The sequence below is a fragment of the Psittacula echo genome (genome assembly GCF_963264785.1).
Source record: "Psittacula echo genome assembly, chromosome: 2".
NCBI lineage: Eukaryota > Metazoa > Chordata > Aves > Psittaciformes > Psittacidae > Psittacula > Psittacula echo.
In genome coordinates this window covers 55,674,948-55,696,391 of record NC_137737.1, presented here as the reverse complement: position 1 = coordinate 55,696,391, position 21,444 = coordinate 55,674,948, and the positions used below count along the sequence as shown (strand labels likewise).

Here is a 21,444-nt window from a genome sequence, read left to right as displayed (position 1 = left end):
GCCTCGAAGAGCAGCCTGTGGCAGCTGGGGAAGAAGGAGAGGGTTTGTTTTCTTCCCTCAGCTGCCCACCTCGCGGCCTGCAGCAAAGCCAGACGCCGGCGGATGGGCAAGCCGGGCAGCGCAGAAAGCCCAACTCCCCACAAAGGCTTCAGGTCAACATTTTCTTTCGTTTCTTATTAATTCATATAGCTCCGCTGCTTTAAAAGAGCACACAAAGTAGCTATTTTGAGAGGGCAGAAATGGGGTGCGACCCTCACAGAGAGGCGGAGAGTCGCCCTCAGCCCTCCAAGAGCGCTAGTATGGCGGCGAAGGGCGGCCATGGCTGTGGGGAGTGAGGTCGCTCGGCAAGCATAGTGGAGGCTCCCCCCTCCGATCCCTCAGCCGGCGCTCGGCCCCAGGTGCCTCCTCTCCGCCCCCGGGCCGGCTCCCCCGCCCCGCGGCCCGCACGGTCGCTCAGCAACGGCGGCGCGTCCATGCTGCGGCTGAGGGACGCGGGCTGGCCAGGGCCGCCCCAGCGCCAGGCTTGCCATGGCGCAGCGGAGCCTCCACCTCTGCATGCAGGTAAGGCAGCGGGCAGGGCCGCACGGCACTCACACACCGCGAACAGCCTCACACATGCACACTGACACAAACACAGCTTTGGCAACACACCCCACACACAGCCTCACACACACACTCTCCCTTGCAAACAGCCTCCCATGCATGCACACCCCTGCACACACACAAACACACGCAAACAGCCTCATATGCATGCACACACATGCACACTGACACACACACCCCCCGCAAACACACCCTCCCAAACAGCCATGCACTCTCCCCTGCAAACAGCCTCACATGCATGCATACCCCTGCAGAATGACACAGCCACACACACACAGACAATCCCCAAATAGCCTCACATGCATGCACGCCCCTGCACACAGGCACACACACACATCACTGCATGCACCCTGAGGCACACAAACACATGCTGTACACAAGGACTGGTACACACACATATAGTACCCTGTACAGGGGATGTATCTCATATACACACCACTCACATAGCCCCATATGGACGCATCCCTGCATAAATCGTTGCACACATACACAACTGTATGCACAGAGAACTGTGACCAGCACAATCACCTACATGCGCAGCCACCCAGCATAGGCACACCACATGTGTGCATGTATGACCTTGTGTACACACACACATGCACACGCTTATATACATGCCCTCACATATCAGTGTTCACGTGCAAACATGCAGTGTGTTCCCTTTCAGGGCCCTTCTTGGGTACCTTTCCCAGCCATTTTCCCCCACTTCTCCATTTGCTAATTCCAGCCATTTTCACATGCCCAGGAATCTCACCTGATCTTGTCTTTGGCCATCAGCATGAACATTTTCATTTTCTTTTCTCAGGACATCTCCCCCTTGCTGGCTAGTATCTTTGAGGACCTGTACACTGGAGATGTTTCAGGGGAAGACCTGGAGACAAACTGGATCAAGTCCCGAGGAGAAGACAATGTTTATCATGAGAGCTTTACTGAGGAGCTACAGAAGGTACAAGTCAAAATCAAGTCAGGGTCTGGAGATCTGTTCAGCTTTCACTGCTACTTCGTAAGATAAAATGAAAAGTCAGAGGGTGGTCCTAGAACTGATATTGTAATGGAAATTTACTCAAGCACAGTTTCCCACAGAACCTTTCATATAAGTTAATATTCACCACATGCTCCTTTGTGATGTTCTCAGCTCCGGACAGCTTTTCAGACACAGAGTATAACCAGTAGCCCTCTTCCACTGGCTGACAAGCCCCTGTAACTGCTGGTCAGGGTACTAGACTTCCTATCTTACAATAAATTATTCTGATGTGGTGCATTTTGAAACCAGATGCTGCAAATATTATTTATATATGCTTAGTGGTGCTCTATGACACGTAATCTGTTAGCATTTGCAATGCCGTTTGGGAATCTTGGATGAAATCAACAGTAGAAATGCAAAATACCTGTATTAATCATTGCTCTGATAGGTATTGTCAGTGTATGAAAGTAGAGGCTATTACTGGATGATTCGAGCAACAGTATTTTTTCCATTCATACTCCCTCAAAGGTTATCAGAGCTGAAAAGTCTGAAGTTTCATACTTCTTTTGAGTCATTTATGAATATATTGATGGACACATGCTCTGAGCTGCTGTCCCACAGAAGGTAAAAGACATTTCCCTTGTCCTGAGAGGGTCTCCACTTTTCTTGGGTAGTGCTTCTTACACAGCACAAGTTAAATGATAGAAATGACTGGTTTAACAGGCCAGTTTATGCTTGTAAAGTAATTATGTTTTACAAAGCTACCTGTATTTACCCCTCAAAGGCAAATAGAAAACATTTATCTGTAAGGAGATGTTAACAGCTCAAATTACACTCATTTATCTACATTCATCCGTGCTCCTAACAGCTTCTTGATGAACATAAGTGCCGGCTGAGAGAAGCTGACAGAGCAGAAAAGAACATCATTCAGGCCCAGGAACGAGCAAAAGCAGAAGAAGAAAGGGCCCTAAATGTGCTGAAGGCAGATGTGGGGGAAGATTTCCACAAAATAGGACTGCCACCAGGTGAGGATTCTGGAAGTACTGCCTCTCCTTGCTACATGCTTATGGTACCTGGAGAGTAATGCCACATTTGTCTAAATCACTAGTGGGGCTGACACTAGACTCAGTGAGTATTTGGTTTGGCATTACAGCAATAGAGCAGCATCAAAGGATTTTGTGCGGAGATTCAAGTAAAGTAACATCTGTTTAACACTGCAAGAAACTAAACAACCAGATCATTTTCAAGGTTTTAAATTTGCAATTAATGGCTTACCACCTAACTTTATTACAGCATATATACCTTGATATGTAGTAGCAAAGAACAGATTAGGTGTTTCTCTAATGGTTGCATAGCTGGGTTTGAAGTGAATTTAGAATTGTGGGTACGTGTCCGAGTCTTGGGATTAAAATACCAAATTGTTTCTCTATCCAAAAATACTACCTGATGGTGATGCATTGTAAAGACAACATTACTTTGAATGAATCAAGATAGTGTATTAATCAAGATAGTGTATTAATGGACTAAGCTTTTGCATTGTTTGTTTGTTTTACTGTTGCAGTGGCATCCTGTTTTAGGTGGATTGTGAATAATGAACTTCTCAGAAAAAATAATTTAATCTGCCCTGAAGACTACATCACTGATAAATCTCCTCCTACTAGAGCACCCAAAGGTAACTTCTAAAGCAGAGAATAAATTAGATTATTAGAACATTCTATAAGAATTGAATCATTGGAGGATGTAGCAGATCTGAGTATATTTTTATAGTTTTCTGCCAAAGCAGAATGGACTCTAGTATTTCAAGTGTAAAATTCCACTAACGGGACATTGTCAAACTAAAATTGATAACTTAAAAATGATTGAGTTTAAATGTGCTTAACCGTGAAATTTAATGGTGGTCACACATTTGTTTGTAGTTCTTTCCATCTGGCACAAAAACTATATTAACTATGACTGCTCTGCCTCTATTCAATTTCATTAGCAAAAAGCTGCAATTCTATCCTGTATATAGAGAAGGGAAGTGGTTACATTAAAAGCTATTTTCAGGGAAATAAAACTGTATGCTTTATTTTGAGTTCTAGAAAATATATCAGTTCAATTTGCAAATGGAGATAATTTTTGTACAATGTCAGGACTTCTTTTACTGACTTATGAGCCAAGGTGAAAGATTTTACTATCATTAAATTGACATTTTTTCAACCAAGTCAAAGCAAACATTTCAGAGTAATCAACTTAGTCACAAATTCCAAGATTTGCGTTTGGTTTTTTTTCCACATTGTAATACCAAACAAAGCCAAAAATCTAACATCTCAGAGTTTGCTTAACAGTAGGAACATGGGACTAGATGGTACATCCTGTTTATGTCAACTTCCTGACTTTCGTAAGTCCATCATATAGATATTTTTGTAAATTGAACAGGACATTCTAAGTTCCTTTCACTTTTAAGATTAACACAGCTTTCTGAGAGTGATGTAACTTTCTTTGTATATAGCTTGCTTACTCAGTATTTCTAAAAGCTTTGTTATTAAAGCACTAAGCTTCATTTGTGCAAAATATATTATAAATTTAAAATAAATTCTAGAGGATTTAAAGTATATTTTCACCATCAACAAAACTAAAATAAATTCATACACTTACACTTAGAATAAGTGCTTATAATTCATGTTTTTTCTCTTATAGACTTATTTTTTTTCTTTGAATTGCAGGAAAATCAGAACCTGGCTACTTCAAAGAGACTTTTGCTTTTAAACAGCGTGTTTCTTCAAGATTGTGGGACCAGATGCCTGCAGAGATTGCACATCTACAGAAAATACCTGGTAGACTGCCAAATGTGTCTTTAAGCACATTAACTCTTCTTTCAACTCCAGACTCTAGCCACCAGACTAAAAAGATAAATAAGGTACATTTTACAGATCTGTTTTAGTCTGTCAGAACTATAAGGTCTATTGCTGTTCCTGTAACAAAGAGGGAATATCAATGCATTGTTGATTTAGCTCCAGTACTTATTTGATCTTTTAAGAAAAGAGAAACACAATATTTCCGTATGAATTTTCCATGCTGTATAGCTTTAATTGTACATGTACGGATACCTTTATCATCATCCTCAAAATTACCATGTTTAATTTTGCACCATGATCTCTTTGTTTTCAAAGAAAACTAATGCCTCACAGAAGCTGGCCTGGAAAGATAGTAAGTGCAAAGCTGAGAGAGAAAGTGAGCATGCTTACCTTGCCAAACTTGAGAAAAGGCAGAATTACTTGAAGAACCCTCGCTTTTTCCCACCAAATTCTCTTCACGGAGGCAAATCTCTTGTCATTTCTCAAGGAAAGGTGGAACAAACCATAGCCAGAAGGAAAGCAGAAGATGATAAAGGGTATGCAGTATATACAGTTTCTTGATTCTGAGCTGGAGTACACAGAGACTCCACCATAGAATTACTGTAGATATACAAGTAGATATTTGAGCCAAATAGCTACGTAGTCACTTAGGAAACAAAGTATGTCTGTATGATATTTTGTTCTTACTAAGGGATACCTTTTGCAATTTCCCATTGTATCCATATTTAAAGAACTGGGCAGTCAGATAATGTCTCCAGGTTTTTTTTCTCTTTCAGTGATACCTCATTTGTTCCTGTGTTTCTTGCCAATCCACCTACTGTTATGTTTTCTAATTATGAAGTTGGCCAGGTTTATGAGGTGAGAACTTACTTCTCTGTAGAGGGTTTATTCTACTACTGAGGAGCATTATGTCCTGCCATAATCTATGTATCTCAGCCAACCTTTTGGCTTCCTGCAGTTTAACAAAATTCTGTGTTTCTTATTTATATTGAATTAATGACCGTATAGGTTCCTTGAAGATACTCTTTCACACATGCCACTGACACACTAACCAGTGAAAACTAAAACGGACCTTTTCAGTCTCCGCTTTGTTTTGGTAGTATCTGATTCAGCCTTTATTAAATAAACTGAGGGTTTTAGATTGGTTGTGATAATAAATTAGTTACTACTAGTGGAGTACTAGGGAATTGCAAACATTACAATGAGTGGTGATAAATATAACGGAGTAATTTGTTTTCTTTTTAAATTAAGATGACTATAGAGCTGCAGAACATCACTTCAACATGTCATTATGTAAGACTTATCCCTCCCTCTACTTCAGCATTTGCCCTTGGGCCAGGTAAGCATTCTTTTTACTGCCTTTAAGATGTTAACGCATAAGAGATCTGATTTATCAGCTTATCAGCTTGAACAAAGTTTTTTCAGAGACGTTCTGTTTGCTTCTGCTATCCATAATGCTCAGTTCTTTAGAAAACTGAAGGCTGACTTACGTCTTTAGGACCATTCATATGCAACTCATAAGCAGATTCAGATGGTCTAATAAGGAATTCAGGGAGACAACCTTACATTAAATTTTTCAAAGTTAGGTTGAAATGTATTCATGGAATACCTAGATTGAGTCTTATCCAAAATGCATCTAAGAACAGACATAGTTTCCACTATGGGGAAGAGGGCAAGAAACAATATACTTCAGTTGCAGTAAGGAAGATTACGTTAGGAGATATATAGTACAATAGATAGGCAGCAGGACAGATTGCCTAAGGAGATGGTGGTATCTCAGTTACAGCATTGGAGAAATATCTAGAAAAAGTTGGATGCCCCCATGTAAGCCTTGCTGTCCTGTGTAGAGGAAAGCTGGGTACTTTCTCTAGGTTTCTCCTCACTTTGTTTTCTGTGGTTATGAAAAGCATATTTCAGACACAAAAGTCTTCTTTGAGTTGAGGGGAAGATATGCACATACACAGATAACACTGGCAGGCCTTTTGTGATCATTCGTTTTTATCAGCTTGACTTAGGCAATAAATGGGGAGAGTTTACAGGCATCTTTCCAGAAAGAGATGTGATCATAAATACATAAGCCAACTTTGGGAGGTTTTAATTCTTTTTAATTCCTTGCATTCTTTTTTTTCGGAGGAAAATTTCCAGGAAAGGGAGGACTGATTGCTCCTGGGATGACATGCCAGTATACGGTCCGATTTACTCCTAAATATCCAGGAGATTATGAAGACTGTATGATAGTAGAAACTCAAGTATCAGAACCTCTTTTGATCCCAATCCAAGCTAAAAGACCACCTCCAGTGTTAACATGTCAGTACTGTCCAATTCTTAAGTTTCTCTAAAGTTAAAAGGACTTTTTTTTTTTTTTTTCATTTGACTGTCTCCAATTTTATATCACAAAATGAACATGGCCAAACTTGGCAGTGCAGTTTCCAAGGTTTGATATCTACCTCATTTTCACTCATAATAGTTCCACTAGTTATTAAAATGTAATCCTGACAAATTTTTCCTCAATCATTTGTGCTTCTGTTAGAGGACTGAGCAGGAGCCACTTTTCTAGGTTTGTGTCTTGTTGATTTCTGGATTCCTAACTGTAATTACTTATCTTAAATATTTATGAATTATGATTTAGTTATAAACATTTGATGCTATTAATTAATATTCATTCAATATTACATTAATTATGTTCATTATTATATACCTGCAGGATTCACCTCTCAGATTTCTAGCTTCAGCTGTACCAACCAGGATGGCTTGTGCAGAAACTTGCTTTCATTTTTGCTAAATTCACCTTTCCTGTTATACTGAGCATGTTTTAAAAACATCTTACTTTCTGCTATCATTCAATAGAGTCTTTAAGTAGGAAGCACAATTAAAATGTAAGATATATGTAGAAATATACACCTGATACTGTGCAACTTTCAAATGGAAAGAATATGAGGGGGGTTAGGATGGCAGCATCCAGCATATTCATATGCAGTAATGTTGTCTGTAAAGAGTTATTTAAGAAGCAGCTGGCAAGCCTTCACTGTCTGTGTAGTCTGATTTTCTGTGTTACTCATTGCAGTGCCTCACATCATAGACTGTGGTCCCTGCCTTGTTGGAGGAATAAAAGTAATGATGATTTTGTGCAGAAATGAGGGAATTAGAACTGAGAAATTCTCTATAATGCCAAAGAAAGCCTACCCATCTCCTAATTTTGAGGTGAGTGATTAGAAAAGAAATACTGGACATGGTATGGTATTGTTGCCCAGCCACAAAGGCTTTCAAGCTAGTCATGGGATATTAGCACAGAAGTCACAAGGCCTTGCTGGAGACATTGGTATTGCCACTCCCTCAGGGATTCACATTTGTCCTGAAGACCAGTCTCCCTGGATGTCCGTAGCCTCTGCTTGTGCTCTGTTTTGCCTCTGGAAGGCAGTTTCTTGCTCAGTGATGGGGTAAACTCAGCCATAGGTCAGGGAAAAGACAGTTGGCTTGAACTTTAACTTTATTCTTAATACAAATAGAAATGCAGTCAGTTTGAACATTGCTTCAGCTGATTTCCTCCCCCTTCCCACTAAAGACACCACTTACTGACCTTGCTGCACCTGTAGAGCTTGCAGCCCACTCCAGTACTGCAGTCTTTAGGTTTCCATCACAAAACAGATGTAAATGATATGGACAAAAAAGATAAGATGTAGCTGGTAGGTTGGCATTTTATGTGCTGGAGAAAAGGCCAAAGTGACAGCTGATGTGCCAGGATGTCCCTCCTGAAACGCTTTACAGTTCCAACTCAAAGTGAGTCATGAGCATGGAAAAAACAAAGCCCCTGTGCTCAGGCAGAGCTGTTCTTCTGCAAATATGAATATTAGGGCTTCTGACACTATCATTTGTCTTGCGGGACAGCACCTTCCCTCCTGCTTTTACCATGGCAATTATAAAACATAGAGCATTTCTTCTAATCAAGCCATATACATATACTTTTGAGAGATGTGAAAAAAAATATGGTAAGAGGTAGTATTCTGCCTCTTTTAGGTAATCTTGTATTTTAAAAACAACAAACTCAATCTAAGTTTTTAATCTTTCCTTTTTTTTCTTTTTTCTTTTTTTTGTGGTTTGGTTTGTTTTTTTTTTTAAAAACTTAGGCTATTGCCACTGATGGTTTTGTGATACAAGCTCCTTTTGGGATCCATCCTCCTGTGCTTGAGCTAGCCCCAGGGCAGAATACAACAGTAGAGGTTAGTACCAACTGCTGTAGAAATTATTTGTACAAATAAATAAGCAAACAAGATCATTTTAGAAGATCTTGGCTGGACTTTGTGAATTTGGGTTTATGTGAGCAAAAAGGCTTAAATCTTTTTGTGCAATTATGCTGGAAGAATTGCAATTGTGAGTCTTACTGGAGAGTCTTTCATGGAACTTCCAAATCTTGCTTAGCCACTCAGAGACCAGTCAGATTTTCCCTACACTAAGAATCCTGTTAGAGAAAACAGGAATCTGAGAACACAGGAGTGCTTATTTCGTTCCTGCTGGGGCATCAAATCCAAGAAAGTTTTCCTTTCTGAGCTTTCTTGGAAAAAAAGGACACTTAGGGAGGAAAAAAAAAAATCTTTCATGTAACAGGTACAAATCATTTACTTATGATGTGCTCTTTCCTTAAAGAGATCCTGCAGTAAGTATGCATTAATGGTTGCCACCACTGTTTTGTCTGACGTGGGTCACATTTTATTACAAATCACTGTGGGGAGAAGAATGATACGGAGAGTATGGCTAGCCTTCAGCCCTTTCTTTTACTAGTTTCTCCTGGTTGTTGATGAGAGGAATGGGTCAAGCAGGTTCATAAAAGAGAAATGTTTCTCCTCCTCTCTGTCTTCCCATGTGCATTGCTTTAACAGGGCCAGGCACTTTAACAGGGCCAGGTGGGAGAGAAAGAGGAGATAGATTAGGATGGGTTGGGTTTGCAGGTAGTAATGGATGACAGACAGAAGAATCAGCTAAGGGTTTTGGCCCCTGAACCATTCTTGTTGAGTTGGAACTTAGGGAGGGTATACAGCAGTTATCCTGCTCACATTGTTGTATCTTGAAAGGCAGCAGTGGTATTAGTAAGTGATTGAGGGCAGATCCAATTTTGAGGGTGTAATTCATAAAACTAAGGCAGGAGACTGCCCACATCTCCAGGGACTACAAAGGCAGCCTCTGACGATCATTCAGGCATGTGCATGCAAGTTTAGTGATCCAGAAAACACCTATTTCTTTCTGGTTTGTGTTAAGGGACTGTGACATTGTCTGTTTCTTGCAGATGTAAGATTTCATAACTAATATTAGAACTGTCTTTTAGTGAGTGTTTGTGAATTTAAGTTTATTACTTTCTGGAGAGAAATCAGTAACAGTCATTGCTATTTTACTTTTCTCTTTCAGGTAATGTTTTTTCCTTCTTTTCCAGAAGTCTCACAGCAGACATACACTATTGTTTGTGACAATTGCCAGGACAGTGATGTTACAGTCACAGGTTTGTTTCTAACGCCTTTCAGAGGTTACATTTCTAACACCATATTTATTCAGTTAATGTGAGTGGTAGTTGATGGCTTGAAGTGATGGTAATATTTTGTGTCATCCAATTAACCAAACACTTTGTTCCAGGACGGTGTTACATGCTGAACTTCTTTATTATTATTATTACTGCGTCATTCTAGTACATGAAGTACACTGTATTCAGAAAGCACTGAGCTCTTTATCTACCTACTGTAGCCAAAAATCCAAATGTAAAATGTCACAAAGCAACAGAAAACATGTTGTCAGGTGCAATTAATTTCTTAGACTTTGTACCAGTAACATGTCAAACTATAAAGCATCAGCTTTAACAGGGCAGAAATACATTTGGATATGAAGTAAAATTGGGGCACATCTTGGATTAGGATATTCAGGAGAAAGAGAGGCAGTCTTCGGATTAGCTAATGAAACCAGTTGAAATTCTTGTAAATTTTAGTGCTTGTCCTGTAATGTAACTGCAAGTGCTAAAATATTACGCTTGACTTGTCATCTATTTAATCACTCTTACAGGTATTTTCTAATTTTTTAAGTAGTGCATTTGCTGCTTATTTTAATCTTAATATGCTGATCAGAACATCTGGGACATCTCAGAACATTATCAACCATTGCAAACACCTTGCTTACTTCAGTGAAAGGATGCTGATGTAAGTGAGCTGAGGTTGTGACCCTGAAATCCAAATCTGTTAAATGTGTGAAGGGAAGATCTCTACTGATATATGTTGATAAACAAAGAACACCAGGAAAATATTGTATGATTAACACCCTGGAGTTCTGAAATTTGAGGAAACACGAGATACTATCAATAAGAGCAAATGCCAGCAATGGCCATTAATGAGTAACATGAACAATGTTAATAGCCACATGGTAAACACTAATACCTACTTATTTCTTCAAGGTGTTGGACAGCTGATAGCTCTGGAGCTTTTATTTGTCACGGGTGGAGAAAGCAAACCCAAACCTGATGAAGCTACTGATGCAACTGCACAGCATCTCATACGATTTGACCCCCAAAACCCACATACCACCAAGAAGAAGAAATTGGTTATAAGAAACTCTACGTACGTAGCTACTGCTAATAGAATAATGCTCTGCAGTCTAAACAGACAACAGAATAACGCTCTGCAGTCAAAAAATTGTGGCCAGGATCTCATTTGTGATACCATACTCTCTTAAGCTGGAGAAACCTTCATGCACTTGATAGCTGTTGTACAGAAGCCTTGCTTCCTTTTGCTCCATTGTTTAGCAATTAAGGTTTAAGAATATGTTTGTAAAAGCAGAAACATATACAGAGATCACATGTTATGGCAACCATTAGCAATACCATTTAGTTCATACACTGCCAAGGTCAATATATTTGCTTCCATATAAATGAATCTGCAACTCCAAGAGGTTTATAAGTATAGATAGTTGTAGGAAATATTTAACAGGGTCATCTAGGTGAGATTTATCTAACTTTTCATGTGTACAATGTATACTTGGGTAACTGAGCTAGGCACTCTATACTCTTTTCCTTTCATAGTGCAGCGAAATAGATGCTTCTAAGAATCCAGTTCTGAGTGTAGACATCTCCCATAGAACAAGATAATAATGTATTTTGGACTCCACTGGATCTCCACTGATTAAAACGGGAGTCCAATGTAACTAGCTCACATTAAAATTTACACATTATTCCTGCTATTGAGTCCTAATAGATTTAAATACAAACTCTATTTGAAATCAAGGAATATGTCTATATACAATTACGTTGCACTGAACATAGTGGCATCCCGATTTGATCCAAATCAGTTGGACAGTAATAGAAGTACACTAATGTGCATGATTATAGTAGTTAGAGGCTGCAGACTATCAAAACAGTGAGGGGAGGTCAGCCCTGGTTTTAGATATATTCATGTAAATTGCTACTTGAATTTCTGGAAGTTTTTTTTTGTGGCCTGGAAAATACACATGCATAATGCCAGAATAGAATGCTGTTTGGATAAAGAAAGTGTGATTTGGTGAACTGGATGCTGTAAATTGGTGAAGGATGTGACTATGCCAATTTCCACATATTCTCTGTGCTATAATCATGACAGCAGTCCCTGCATGTCTGGTGTCAGCATCTGTATGAACAAAGAGGGGCAGGCTGAGACTGAATTCCATAGAAGCAGGAAAAAGAAAACTTTCTACTGCTATAGAAAGTGATACAAGAAATTGTATGTGTTCAGTTTTGTTATTGATACTCACCTTCAAATTCCAGTATCCTTCCTCCCCTTAGTAAGGCAAAGTTTTTGAGGTCAGCATGAGCAAGTTTTTAAAACCCATAAAGTCATTCTACGGAATACACTTCTGCTGAAGCAACCTACTTGAGCAACCTTTTCTGGATTACAGAGAGTATTGCAGAGCCATTGCTATGAACTTAGCTGGAGCCACTGTGTTTGTTAACATCTTAAAGACTGTATCTTGCACTTGGATTAAATTCAGAATGTTATATAGATCATCAGCAGTGATCCAATGCAAACATACTTGTATCAGCAGGAATGATTCTGTTGCTCTCAGATTCTTGAAAGAATTGTGGAGCTTCCTCAAAGTTGCATTACATAGCACGTTAAATAAGGCAAGAAAGTGTTAACATATCTTAAATGTTTACTTAATTTACTTCCATATATTAGCATGTTCTGACTCTATGTTGCCTCATCAGCTTTGTAGCTCATAAAGACTGGTAAGTCCAATGCCTGTAATTTTTAAAGAGAGGAATTCCCTGCGTGGAAAAAGGACCTGATATTTTCCTCCTAATGTTTTACTCAAATATCAGATTTTTTTAATCATAGCTTTTTTGGTTTGTATTGATCTCTGCAGCCAAGTAGAACTTCCTTTCTACTGGCAGATAATGAAGCCCAACCTGAAACCATTAGTACCAGAAGAAACTACAGACTTCACGAAGGTCAAATACAACCAAGACACAGAGTCAGCCTTCTTCCTAGATCCTGAGGAGGGAGTTTTGCTTCCCTGTACAGATCATGAGTTTATTCTCACTTACACTCCACAGGAGGTATGGCTTGTGATTCCTTCTTATCTGCAAACTCCAGCTGTGTATTTTTATGCAAGTCATAAAATCCTTGCTGTGCAGCTTTCTAAGTGAAATTTAATTAGCTGGTACTATGCTCTGATAAACAATGTTCAAAATGTAGAAAGTTACAAAAAGAAAACATGTTTTGACTGCAAAATGTGAGACAGCTTCTGATCTCATTTGGTCATATTTGGTACTGACTTGACACAATTAATTTTACACTGGAACTATGGCCACATCCTCATAGCTGCAGCTGTGTTGGCTGGTAAAGTTGCCACCCTCACCACACTACCAGCTCCTCCACAATCTCCTGACCCTTCCCCTTCTGCTGAATGAGCTGCACTGGGGATGTGCCCTGTACCTACTGCACTGTAAGTAAGTTTGGTTAGCAAACTGATTATTCAAACTATTTCCAGCTGTAGCTTTTGGGGGTTGAAATGGGTCCTATGAACAGCTGTGTGGTAAATTATGAGGATAGTAGTAGCCTTTGGCAGAGAAATGGTAGCTTGCAGCTCTGCGTAACGGGGTGCAACCATGTTTGAATGCAGCTGCACTAGTGACTGTTGTCCTAGTTTCTGCTCTCCTGTCTGTGTAAATAAAGAGCATGAGCTCACTGTATTTAAAGAAACTTGATCCAAAGTAAGCCCAAGAGTGGGAATATCCCATACTGTGGTGATTGACAGGCATAGGAATACCTCAAATAAGTATGGAAGAGAAACTAATTGGGTATTTTAAATGCTTTAATTAGTTCATAGAAAAATATATTGAATTAACATATGCACTTCAGTTAATCTCTCTACAAACAAATGAGCCTTTTGCAGAGCCCTTCAGATTTAAGGCCTGCTTCTGTTTCCTTTTTTTCCCCCCCATTAGAATATAGAAGGCATCTTCTTTTCCCATGATGGAAGAGTAGAAGAAACTTCAAGTTAGTACAGCAGTACTGAGCTTAATCTGGGGAGCCTTTGCAGATGCTTGTGTATAGTATGCAATATACTAGGGAAATAATAACAGGCATGTCAAAAATTAGTATTTTTCTTGGAACCATACATACACCATGAGATCAGAATCTGGCTTAATATTTTGGAGTCAAACATGTTTTAGTAACTGGAGTTTGAATACTGTTTATCAGAGCTTAGGACTCCAATGATGAGCATTCCTCCTTTAAATGTAAACTACTTTTGCATCTTGGTTGATGAGAAGCTCAGCATGAGCCAGCAGTGTGTGCTTGTAGGACAAGATCACAAGAGGCATGAACAATAGGTCGAAGGAGGTAATCATCTCCCTCTCGTCTTCTCTTGTAAGACCCCCTAGCTTTGGGGCCCCCAACAGAAGAAGGACATGGACATGTTGGAGTGAGTACAGAGGACTCCACAAAAATGATCAGGTGGCTGGAGCACCTCTGCTATGGAGGTAGGCTGAAAGAACTGGGCTTGTTCAGCCTGGAGAAGAGAAGGCACCAGGGAGACCTTAAAGCAGCTTCCAGTGCCTAAGGAGGCCTACAAGAAATCTGGAGAGGGACTTCTTACACAGGTCTGCAGTGATAGGACAAGGGAGAATGGCTTCAAACTGAAAAAGGGAAGATTTATATTAGATATTAGGAAGAAGTTCTTTCCTACGAGGGTGGTGAGGCCCTGGCACAGGTTGCCCAGAGAAGCTGTGACTGCTCCATCTCTGGCGGTGTTCAAGGCCAGGTTGGACAGGGCTTGGAGCTGGTATGGTGGAAGGTGTCACTGCCCATAGCAGTGGGTTGGAACTAGATGAGCTTTAGGTTCCCTTCCAACCCAAACCGTTCTGTGATTCTCTGATTCTCTGATCTTCTTTTAATCCTCAACATAACCGATTACTTCACATTAAAATCTTCTCCTCCTTCATCTGTATAGCTGAAGAGTTATCACAGTGTGATTCAGATGGTACTGGTGGACATCCCAGAATCACCTTGGTAAGCTGAGAAACAGTATTCCTTAATAAAATGTTTAGCCACATTTTAGCTGTGCTATTACATTAAGTTACAAAGATTCTTCATCTCTGATGATGATGGATTCATAATAACAAGGGGTTTTATCTGCACAACTAATTGTGGCATAAAGCATCTATGTGATCTTATGTCTGAACACAGGCCTTAGCCCTAGTTAGGGCTGCACCTCTCCTGGAAAAAGTGATTTTCTCTGTTCATATTCCAGGCTTTCTGCTGAGATCTCCAGCAGGTTTTCCTGTTATTACTGTTTTTCACAGCTGTCTGTGACTTACATACTTATTCATGAACAAACTGGGACAACTAGAGTATGTTGAACAGCTGTATTTTTTCCAGTTTTCAATTGTCCCAGCCTGAGCTAACTGCAGACTGGGCAGTTTAAACTTGAGAAACTTTTGATGATTTTAGTTTTGATCTGATAGTTTAAAGAGGGAATCCAGTTTGAACACCAGTTTAAGATGCTTAATAATTCTACCATATTTCCTCCTACAGTTTAGTAAAAGATGAGATGCTTCAAAATATCCCAGAATACAAAACAAAGGATGTAATAGCACTGGGAATAGAAGTTAAAGGACTAACAGAAGCATTTAATCTTCTTTTGGAACCATATGCCATTATCATGCCTGGGGAAAACTTTATTGGTGTAAACATCAGGAAAACATTTAAGGTTTGTTTGCTTTTGACGTCATTGTTATCATGTGCTTTGTGTCACTAGATGTCATAGGTGTTATTAGAAGAGATCAGACAATCCATGTTATTTTAGTTTCTTAAGTATTTTTAAGAGAAGCCATGACTCCAGGAAGGTCTGTACTAAAATTCCTTAGCAAGCCTCCTTAGCCCTAAACTCCAGGCGGCAGGCTTTCATCTTTCTTCATCTCTCAAGTGTGATACCACAGAGTTTTACCCTTCTAAATGTTTTTCTGGGTCACTAACCTGTTGCTTATCACTTTGTCACTCCTGTAGTGAAAAGTGTTCCAGTTGGGTGGAATAGCCAAAGGATGATTAAATTACCTCATCACAAAGGCACTGTTCATGCAAAGAACTACCGCAAGCACAGAAGAGCTACAAAAGGCACAAAAGCTGCAGCTTACTAGGCCTTATTCCACTTGTCCTATTATGGGACAGATTGTTGCTGCAATTTTCCATTTGTTCAATGTCCTCTTCACTATATCAGGATCCTTTTGATCTTGAACCTGTTTGTGAAAAATACACCTGTTAGCTGGAGCCAGGCAGGAAGACATTTCCCACTTAATGGTCTTCCTATTTTTTCTAAAAGATACTGCTAACTGGAATTTAGTTTTATCCTTCTCTTCCAAGAATTTCTTTTTCAACGTAAAACACTCATTTCATACTTTCCATTTATCCACTGTAGCTACATATGTGGTATAGGTAATTAAGTCATTTACTGATAATATAATGAGATTCCTTACAGTTTCCAACTGGCTTTTTAGTCTTAGAAGAATTTAAACTGTGCTTAGAGATAATTGTGTTTCAGAGAACAATGTTACTTGCTGTAATTAAGAAATAATGTCTGAATAGCTCTGAATAGCAAACCAAAGATATTGAGAGCTTACAGCTCCCTCACAAACAGATCCTTCAGCAAAAAAAAAGGCTGCTCTCAGAAGAAAGATGTAAAGTTTAAGTTCAGAAGTTCTGCTACACTTTTGAAAAATGGGGTAAAAGTTTAAAAGGCTTCAAATATGAAAATGTTCTTGGAAAGAATGGATTTTCTTCAGATTTCAGAAAACACCTTCACCTGTGTGAAGATAGCCACTGTGCTAAATATAGTGCTGTATAATCTCACTACACATAGTGCTTTTGGGATAGATCTCCACATCTGAGCCACCTTAGTCCCCAGAGATCTCATTAGCAGCATCCAGGCGGTGATTGATCTCATCCTATAGGTTAAAATAGGTTGGAGGAATTGCTCCCAGCACTCACTAGTTGACTGTATTTTCAGTAAAAAGAATCCTAGGACATGGGGTCAAGTGTAGCTCTTGCATCTATTTTGCAGACTCCTGAAATCCAGTCAGGTGAATCCCACTTCTCCTTGTCCTTGTTTTACATCAAAGGAGAAAGGAAAGGGAGGATACAGCATTATCATGAAAATAACATGGCAAGGCACTGGGTTAGTACTGTTCAAATCAGAAGTTAGGTGAAGTTCTGTGCCTTTCCACTCCTACCATATGCTGGTTTTGTAGCTAGATTCAAGGTGTATTATTAGGTTGTATTGTTTAGTGGTGATGAGCATATGGCTAGATTTTGCAAGGTGTCTGATGTGAGACTTGCAATACCTTGTTTGCAGCTTACAGTACATTAGCTGTCTCATTGACTTTGTTTTAGATGTGGAATAACAGCAAATCATTGATCAAGTACACATGGGAGAAAATTGTGTCCAGTGACATCATGGAAGTTGAACCTTGTACTGGCATCATAGGTAAAGTTTCTGGGACTTGCAAGCAACAATTAATGACAGAAATACTTACATTGGTATGAGTAGAAGAATCACAGAGCACTATAGTGCAGCTGGATCCAGCAGAAGACTTAATTTGATTCCAGAAGCTTCAAGAACAGGTTTACAGCAGGTTGTTTCTTTTTCTGTGCAAAATTGTGAGGCAGGACCCTGAAATTTTCTTTTCTAGATGTGAATAAATGCTGTAAATTTGAACTGCTAATTACTGGAAGCAAACCTGGGTCCATCAGCTATAACCTGCAGTGTAAAATTGAACCCTGTACAGAGCCTGTTGTGCTGCATGTTGAGGCTGCTTTTAAGGTACGAAAGTTCAGTGTTACAGGATAACTAGCTATGGGGCCTGGCCATTGTCTATATACAGCTTTTTGCCTCTTAAAGGCGTGACAAATCTAGAGCGTTTACAAACAGGAGGTATTTTTGCTGTCTAGTAATTACTGAGGCAATGTTGATACTTCCATGACAATAAGAACTTTTCTGCATTTCATGCAATGCATTTGCTTTCTGCTGTTCCCTGTGAAGTTGAATGTTAATCTTTAAGAATGTATCCTTCTCAATTAGGCAGTTTTGGCAGCAGTGTCCGTTCTGATATCTGTTTCCTCGTGTCCTAGGGTCCACTTCTTCATATTGATGTTCCATCACTCCAGTTAGGTTTGATTAAGCAGGGTGAGAGTGTGTTACAAACCTTTAAGATTCAAAATCTGTGTCAGCTGCCAGCACAATGGAGTATGCAAGAAAGTAAGGTTTGTCTAGCTGAAAGGAATGAAGAGGTAAGTCACCACTACAGCTGGCTATGCTCCTTCTTTAGCTATTTCTTCCTTATACTTAGGAGTTGTGATACTCATTTCAGATATCAAAATTTATAGTTTCTGTGACTTATGAAACTGGATGTGCATAGTTCCATAAATGCATAAGTTCTTTGGAGATTAAATGTTTCTTTGAAATTTTCCATATTTCCATTTATTACAAATCCCCTGATCCAAAGAGACATGGAATGTTTTCTCTATGACAGTGATTTCAGCTGCTACTGGTATAAATGAAAGGGTAAAACTTTATCAGAACTGAGACTGCTAAACACTTCTCCTGCACACCTACATCTCGGACAAGAATCTCAGCGCCTACTGAATTGGGCCTTTTGGCTTTAAACAATAGCTTTGAAATATGCAGGTGTGTCCCCAAATAACTTCTTACCACAATGAAACTATAACTATGGTTTAGTATTACCTAGACTATGATGTGTCAAATGCAGTCCATTCCAGTCTTTGACCTAACAGCTCATTCCACTGTTTCATATGAAATAACTGAATAACTTAAGCATCTTGAAGGTAATACTTATGGCAAAGAATTGAGTGAGGGTATTTTTGATTATTTGTGACACACACAAGAAAGTGAGCTTTGTAGCTAGGTTTCTCCTTGATGCTATGCATTAAAGGGGCGTGAGGAAATTCAGATTCTAGGTAAGTGCTTTTTGTTGTAATGAAAGACCAGATTCTGCTTGTGGGCATACCTATGAAAGGAAATGAATTCACTTGCTTCATGGCAAAATGGGTCTAGATCTTGTTCAGATGTTCTGGGTTTTTTGGTTGGTTTTGCAATGGACAGAGGAGCTTGTTAAGCAGGAACTTCTATCAGCCATCAGGATCTGGAAACCTGCAAGAAGTTGTACTGTATCCCCATGACTTCTTGAGCTTTGTTTGCTTTTCTATGTGTCATGTAGGTATCTCCCCAACTTTGGACGAAAGCTGATGGCAAATTTAAAGATTTATGAATGGTGGTTATGGCAGCCTTGCAAAATACGTGTGTGTGTATGTCTATCCCTTTTTCCCCAGAACAATTAAAATCGGAACTACTTGATTAGGGATAGGTGTGTTCTGGAGTAGACCCTGTCCCCACAGTCCTCAAGCCCTTACTTCTCACTGTTATTCCTTTTGTCCCTGCCATTCCAAACAATTCCCTGAACCCCAGAGAGATTTTAGACTTTTATCTCTTGAATTTGTCATCCCAAAGCCCATCCATGTTCCAGTGGAGCTCATAAATCAAGTGCTCCATTCCTCCTGCATAAGAGCTACCTCTTTGCTTTCCTGAACCTCTTTAGCCTCCACCCCACACTGGTGCTCCTTCTGTTGCCTCTCCTCCAGACTTCTTTCCTTGACCTTCTGTCCAAGAATCTTCCCAACCTGTGGCACCTTGCATAGCTGCTGCTCAGCCCCTCTGCTTGGGAGGAGACTGCTGCTGACTGCTCCTCCTTCACGTTCCCCCTCACTCCATGCACAGGTACCGCTGTTATGCCCTTCGCTCTGACTACACTTCTCTTAGGTCATTGTTTTGTTATTAGCTGTCCCCATAGAAGCAAAGTTTTCCTCCCTGTCTAGCCAGGTTTTCACAAAGTTAGCACTGTGCTTGCTGAAATCAACCCAGATGGGACTCCAGGGACAGAGAGAAAGGATATGTCTGAGGAAGAACTAGACACATACAAGTCCCAATCAGATTGTGTGGCTTCAGCATTTTATACTTGCTATGCAGACCTCAAAGACATTTCTGTTTCCTCTCTCCTCTCCTAGGTATCTCCCTTTACCATTCAACCATCTGCTGGAGAAATACCTCCTTTGGGTATATGCCCTGTGTCAGTCCAGTTCACATCATTAAGGTGCCAGCGTCTCCACACAGTACTAGAGCTAGAGGTAGAAAATGGAGAAGGAAGGTAAGGGGGGAAAGTGTTGCTCTGCTTTGTTTTCTTTTTGAGATTCACATGTGATTTTTACTTTAGGTAGTTTTATCTCTTTAAACAAAAATACATAGCAGAAACTCAGAGTGGGGTTGTGTATCAATGAACTATCCAATCGTTAATATTGCTAAATAAATGTAATCAGCATTCTTTCCAGCATGCTGTTGCATGTCTAGCACATCTCATTAGCAATAACAATAGACCATCTGTGTGTTTATTTCCAGTCACCTTCCTGTTTTTGTTGAAGTTCAGGCCCCCCAAGTGTGCCTGATATCTAGTCATCTAGTATTCACTGAAATTTATACTGGAGTTCCTGCCAAAGCAACCAGCAAACTTTTTAACCAGAGACTGCTGCCAGCAAAATACTTATGGGGAAAGGTAAATGCTCTTCTGATGGATGAAGTATACAGCAGGGATGGAAATCGTAATTTCTATCAAAATACAAATAATGACTACTCTTAAAAGCTTTTGTGGTCTATCTTTTGAATATGATTGCTGCTTACTTGCTTATGAGCAAAACTTCAATTTGAGACCAGCCTTGATGAAAGATTGATGTCAGTTCTCTTACTGTTTGTGGATCATGCCCACGAGAATGGGTGAGCAGAAATGTGAGGGGAAATAGGATGTAAGCTGCCAGAGTATTAGACAAAGTGCCATGGCAGTTTAGGGTTTGCATTGAATTTAGTAGAGCAAAGAAACAATGGTGCTTTTGAATTGTGTCTAAGTTTTGCTTAAGTTTCACATTCTGGGTGGGATTCAGCTTTCAGATTAGGACTCCAGAATTTAATATCAGTATGTAAGATGTGACCTGAACTCTATTCTCAGTCAGTGGAAATCGCAACAGGAAGTTGGTCACCAGAACAAGTATGTCTAGCGCCATTTTGGGTGCTGCAGAGTGTTACCCCTGACCTCCAGGTCTCTCTCAAGAAATGCGTTCTCTTGTGAGTCCTGTCACACCAGCCAGCCATGCATGTATTGCTTGGCTACCTTCTGTGCCTGTGTTAAGGCAACTGAATCCTATCGCATCTATACAGTCAGTAGAGTTCAGAGAAGTATTTGTGAAAATGGACACCTACTTTGGTCTGCAGAATGCTCTCTAGCACATACCAATGGGGTGTATGTTGGCTACGCTGGCACCCACTACACGTACAGTTAATTGACTTTGTAAGCTGAATCTTACTGTCAGTGCCTTGGTTATTCAGATCTACTCTGACATCCAAGGTTCAGCTCAGTTGCCTACATAAAAGCATTCAGCACCATCCAGGATGTCCTCAGGTGCCCAAGGGGTCCTAACAGAG

The 21,444-nt window shown here is 39.9% G+C and overlaps 1 protein-coding gene across 1 annotated transcript in view; it reads left to right on the top strand.

The window, feature by feature from the left end:
* Window positions 1-528: 528 nt before the first annotated feature.
* DLEC1 (DLEC1 cilia and flagella associated protein) overlaps window positions 529-21,444 on the top strand; it is a gene marked incomplete at both ends in the record, with an annotated part of 39,963 nt that continues 19,047 nt past the window's right edge. Inside the window, 21 exons of the mRNA XM_080609635.1 lie at window positions 529-561; window positions 1,409-1,549; window positions 2,436-2,592; window positions 3,129-3,239; window positions 4,273-4,466; window positions 4,720-4,940; window positions 5,181-5,262; window positions 5,656-5,743; window positions 6,538-6,711; window positions 7,469-7,605; window positions 8,529-8,621; window positions 9,802-9,892; window positions 10,829-10,991; window positions 12,769-12,961; window positions 14,860-14,918; window positions 15,444-15,618; window positions 17,295-17,388; window positions 17,594-17,724; window positions 18,033-18,191; window positions 19,983-20,122; window positions 20,371-20,524. Of these exons, the coding sequence (XP_080465761.1) occupies window positions 529-561; window positions 1,409-1,549; window positions 2,436-2,592; window positions 3,129-3,239; window positions 4,273-4,466; window positions 4,720-4,940; window positions 5,181-5,262; window positions 5,656-5,743; window positions 6,538-6,711; window positions 7,469-7,605; window positions 8,529-8,621; window positions 9,802-9,892; window positions 10,829-10,991; window positions 12,769-12,961; window positions 14,860-14,918; window positions 15,444-15,618; window positions 17,295-17,388; window positions 17,594-17,724; window positions 18,033-18,191; window positions 19,983-20,122; window positions 20,371-20,524 (2,790 nt within the window). The remainder of the gene's footprint in view (window positions 562-1,408; window positions 1,550-2,435; window positions 2,593-3,128; window positions 3,240-4,272; window positions 4,467-4,719; window positions 4,941-5,180; window positions 5,263-5,655; window positions 5,744-6,537; window positions 6,712-7,468; window positions 7,606-8,528; window positions 8,622-9,801; window positions 9,893-10,828; window positions 10,992-12,768; window positions 12,962-14,859; window positions 14,919-15,443; window positions 15,619-17,294; window positions 17,389-17,593; window positions 17,725-18,032; window positions 18,192-19,982; window positions 20,123-20,370; window positions 20,525-21,444) is intronic.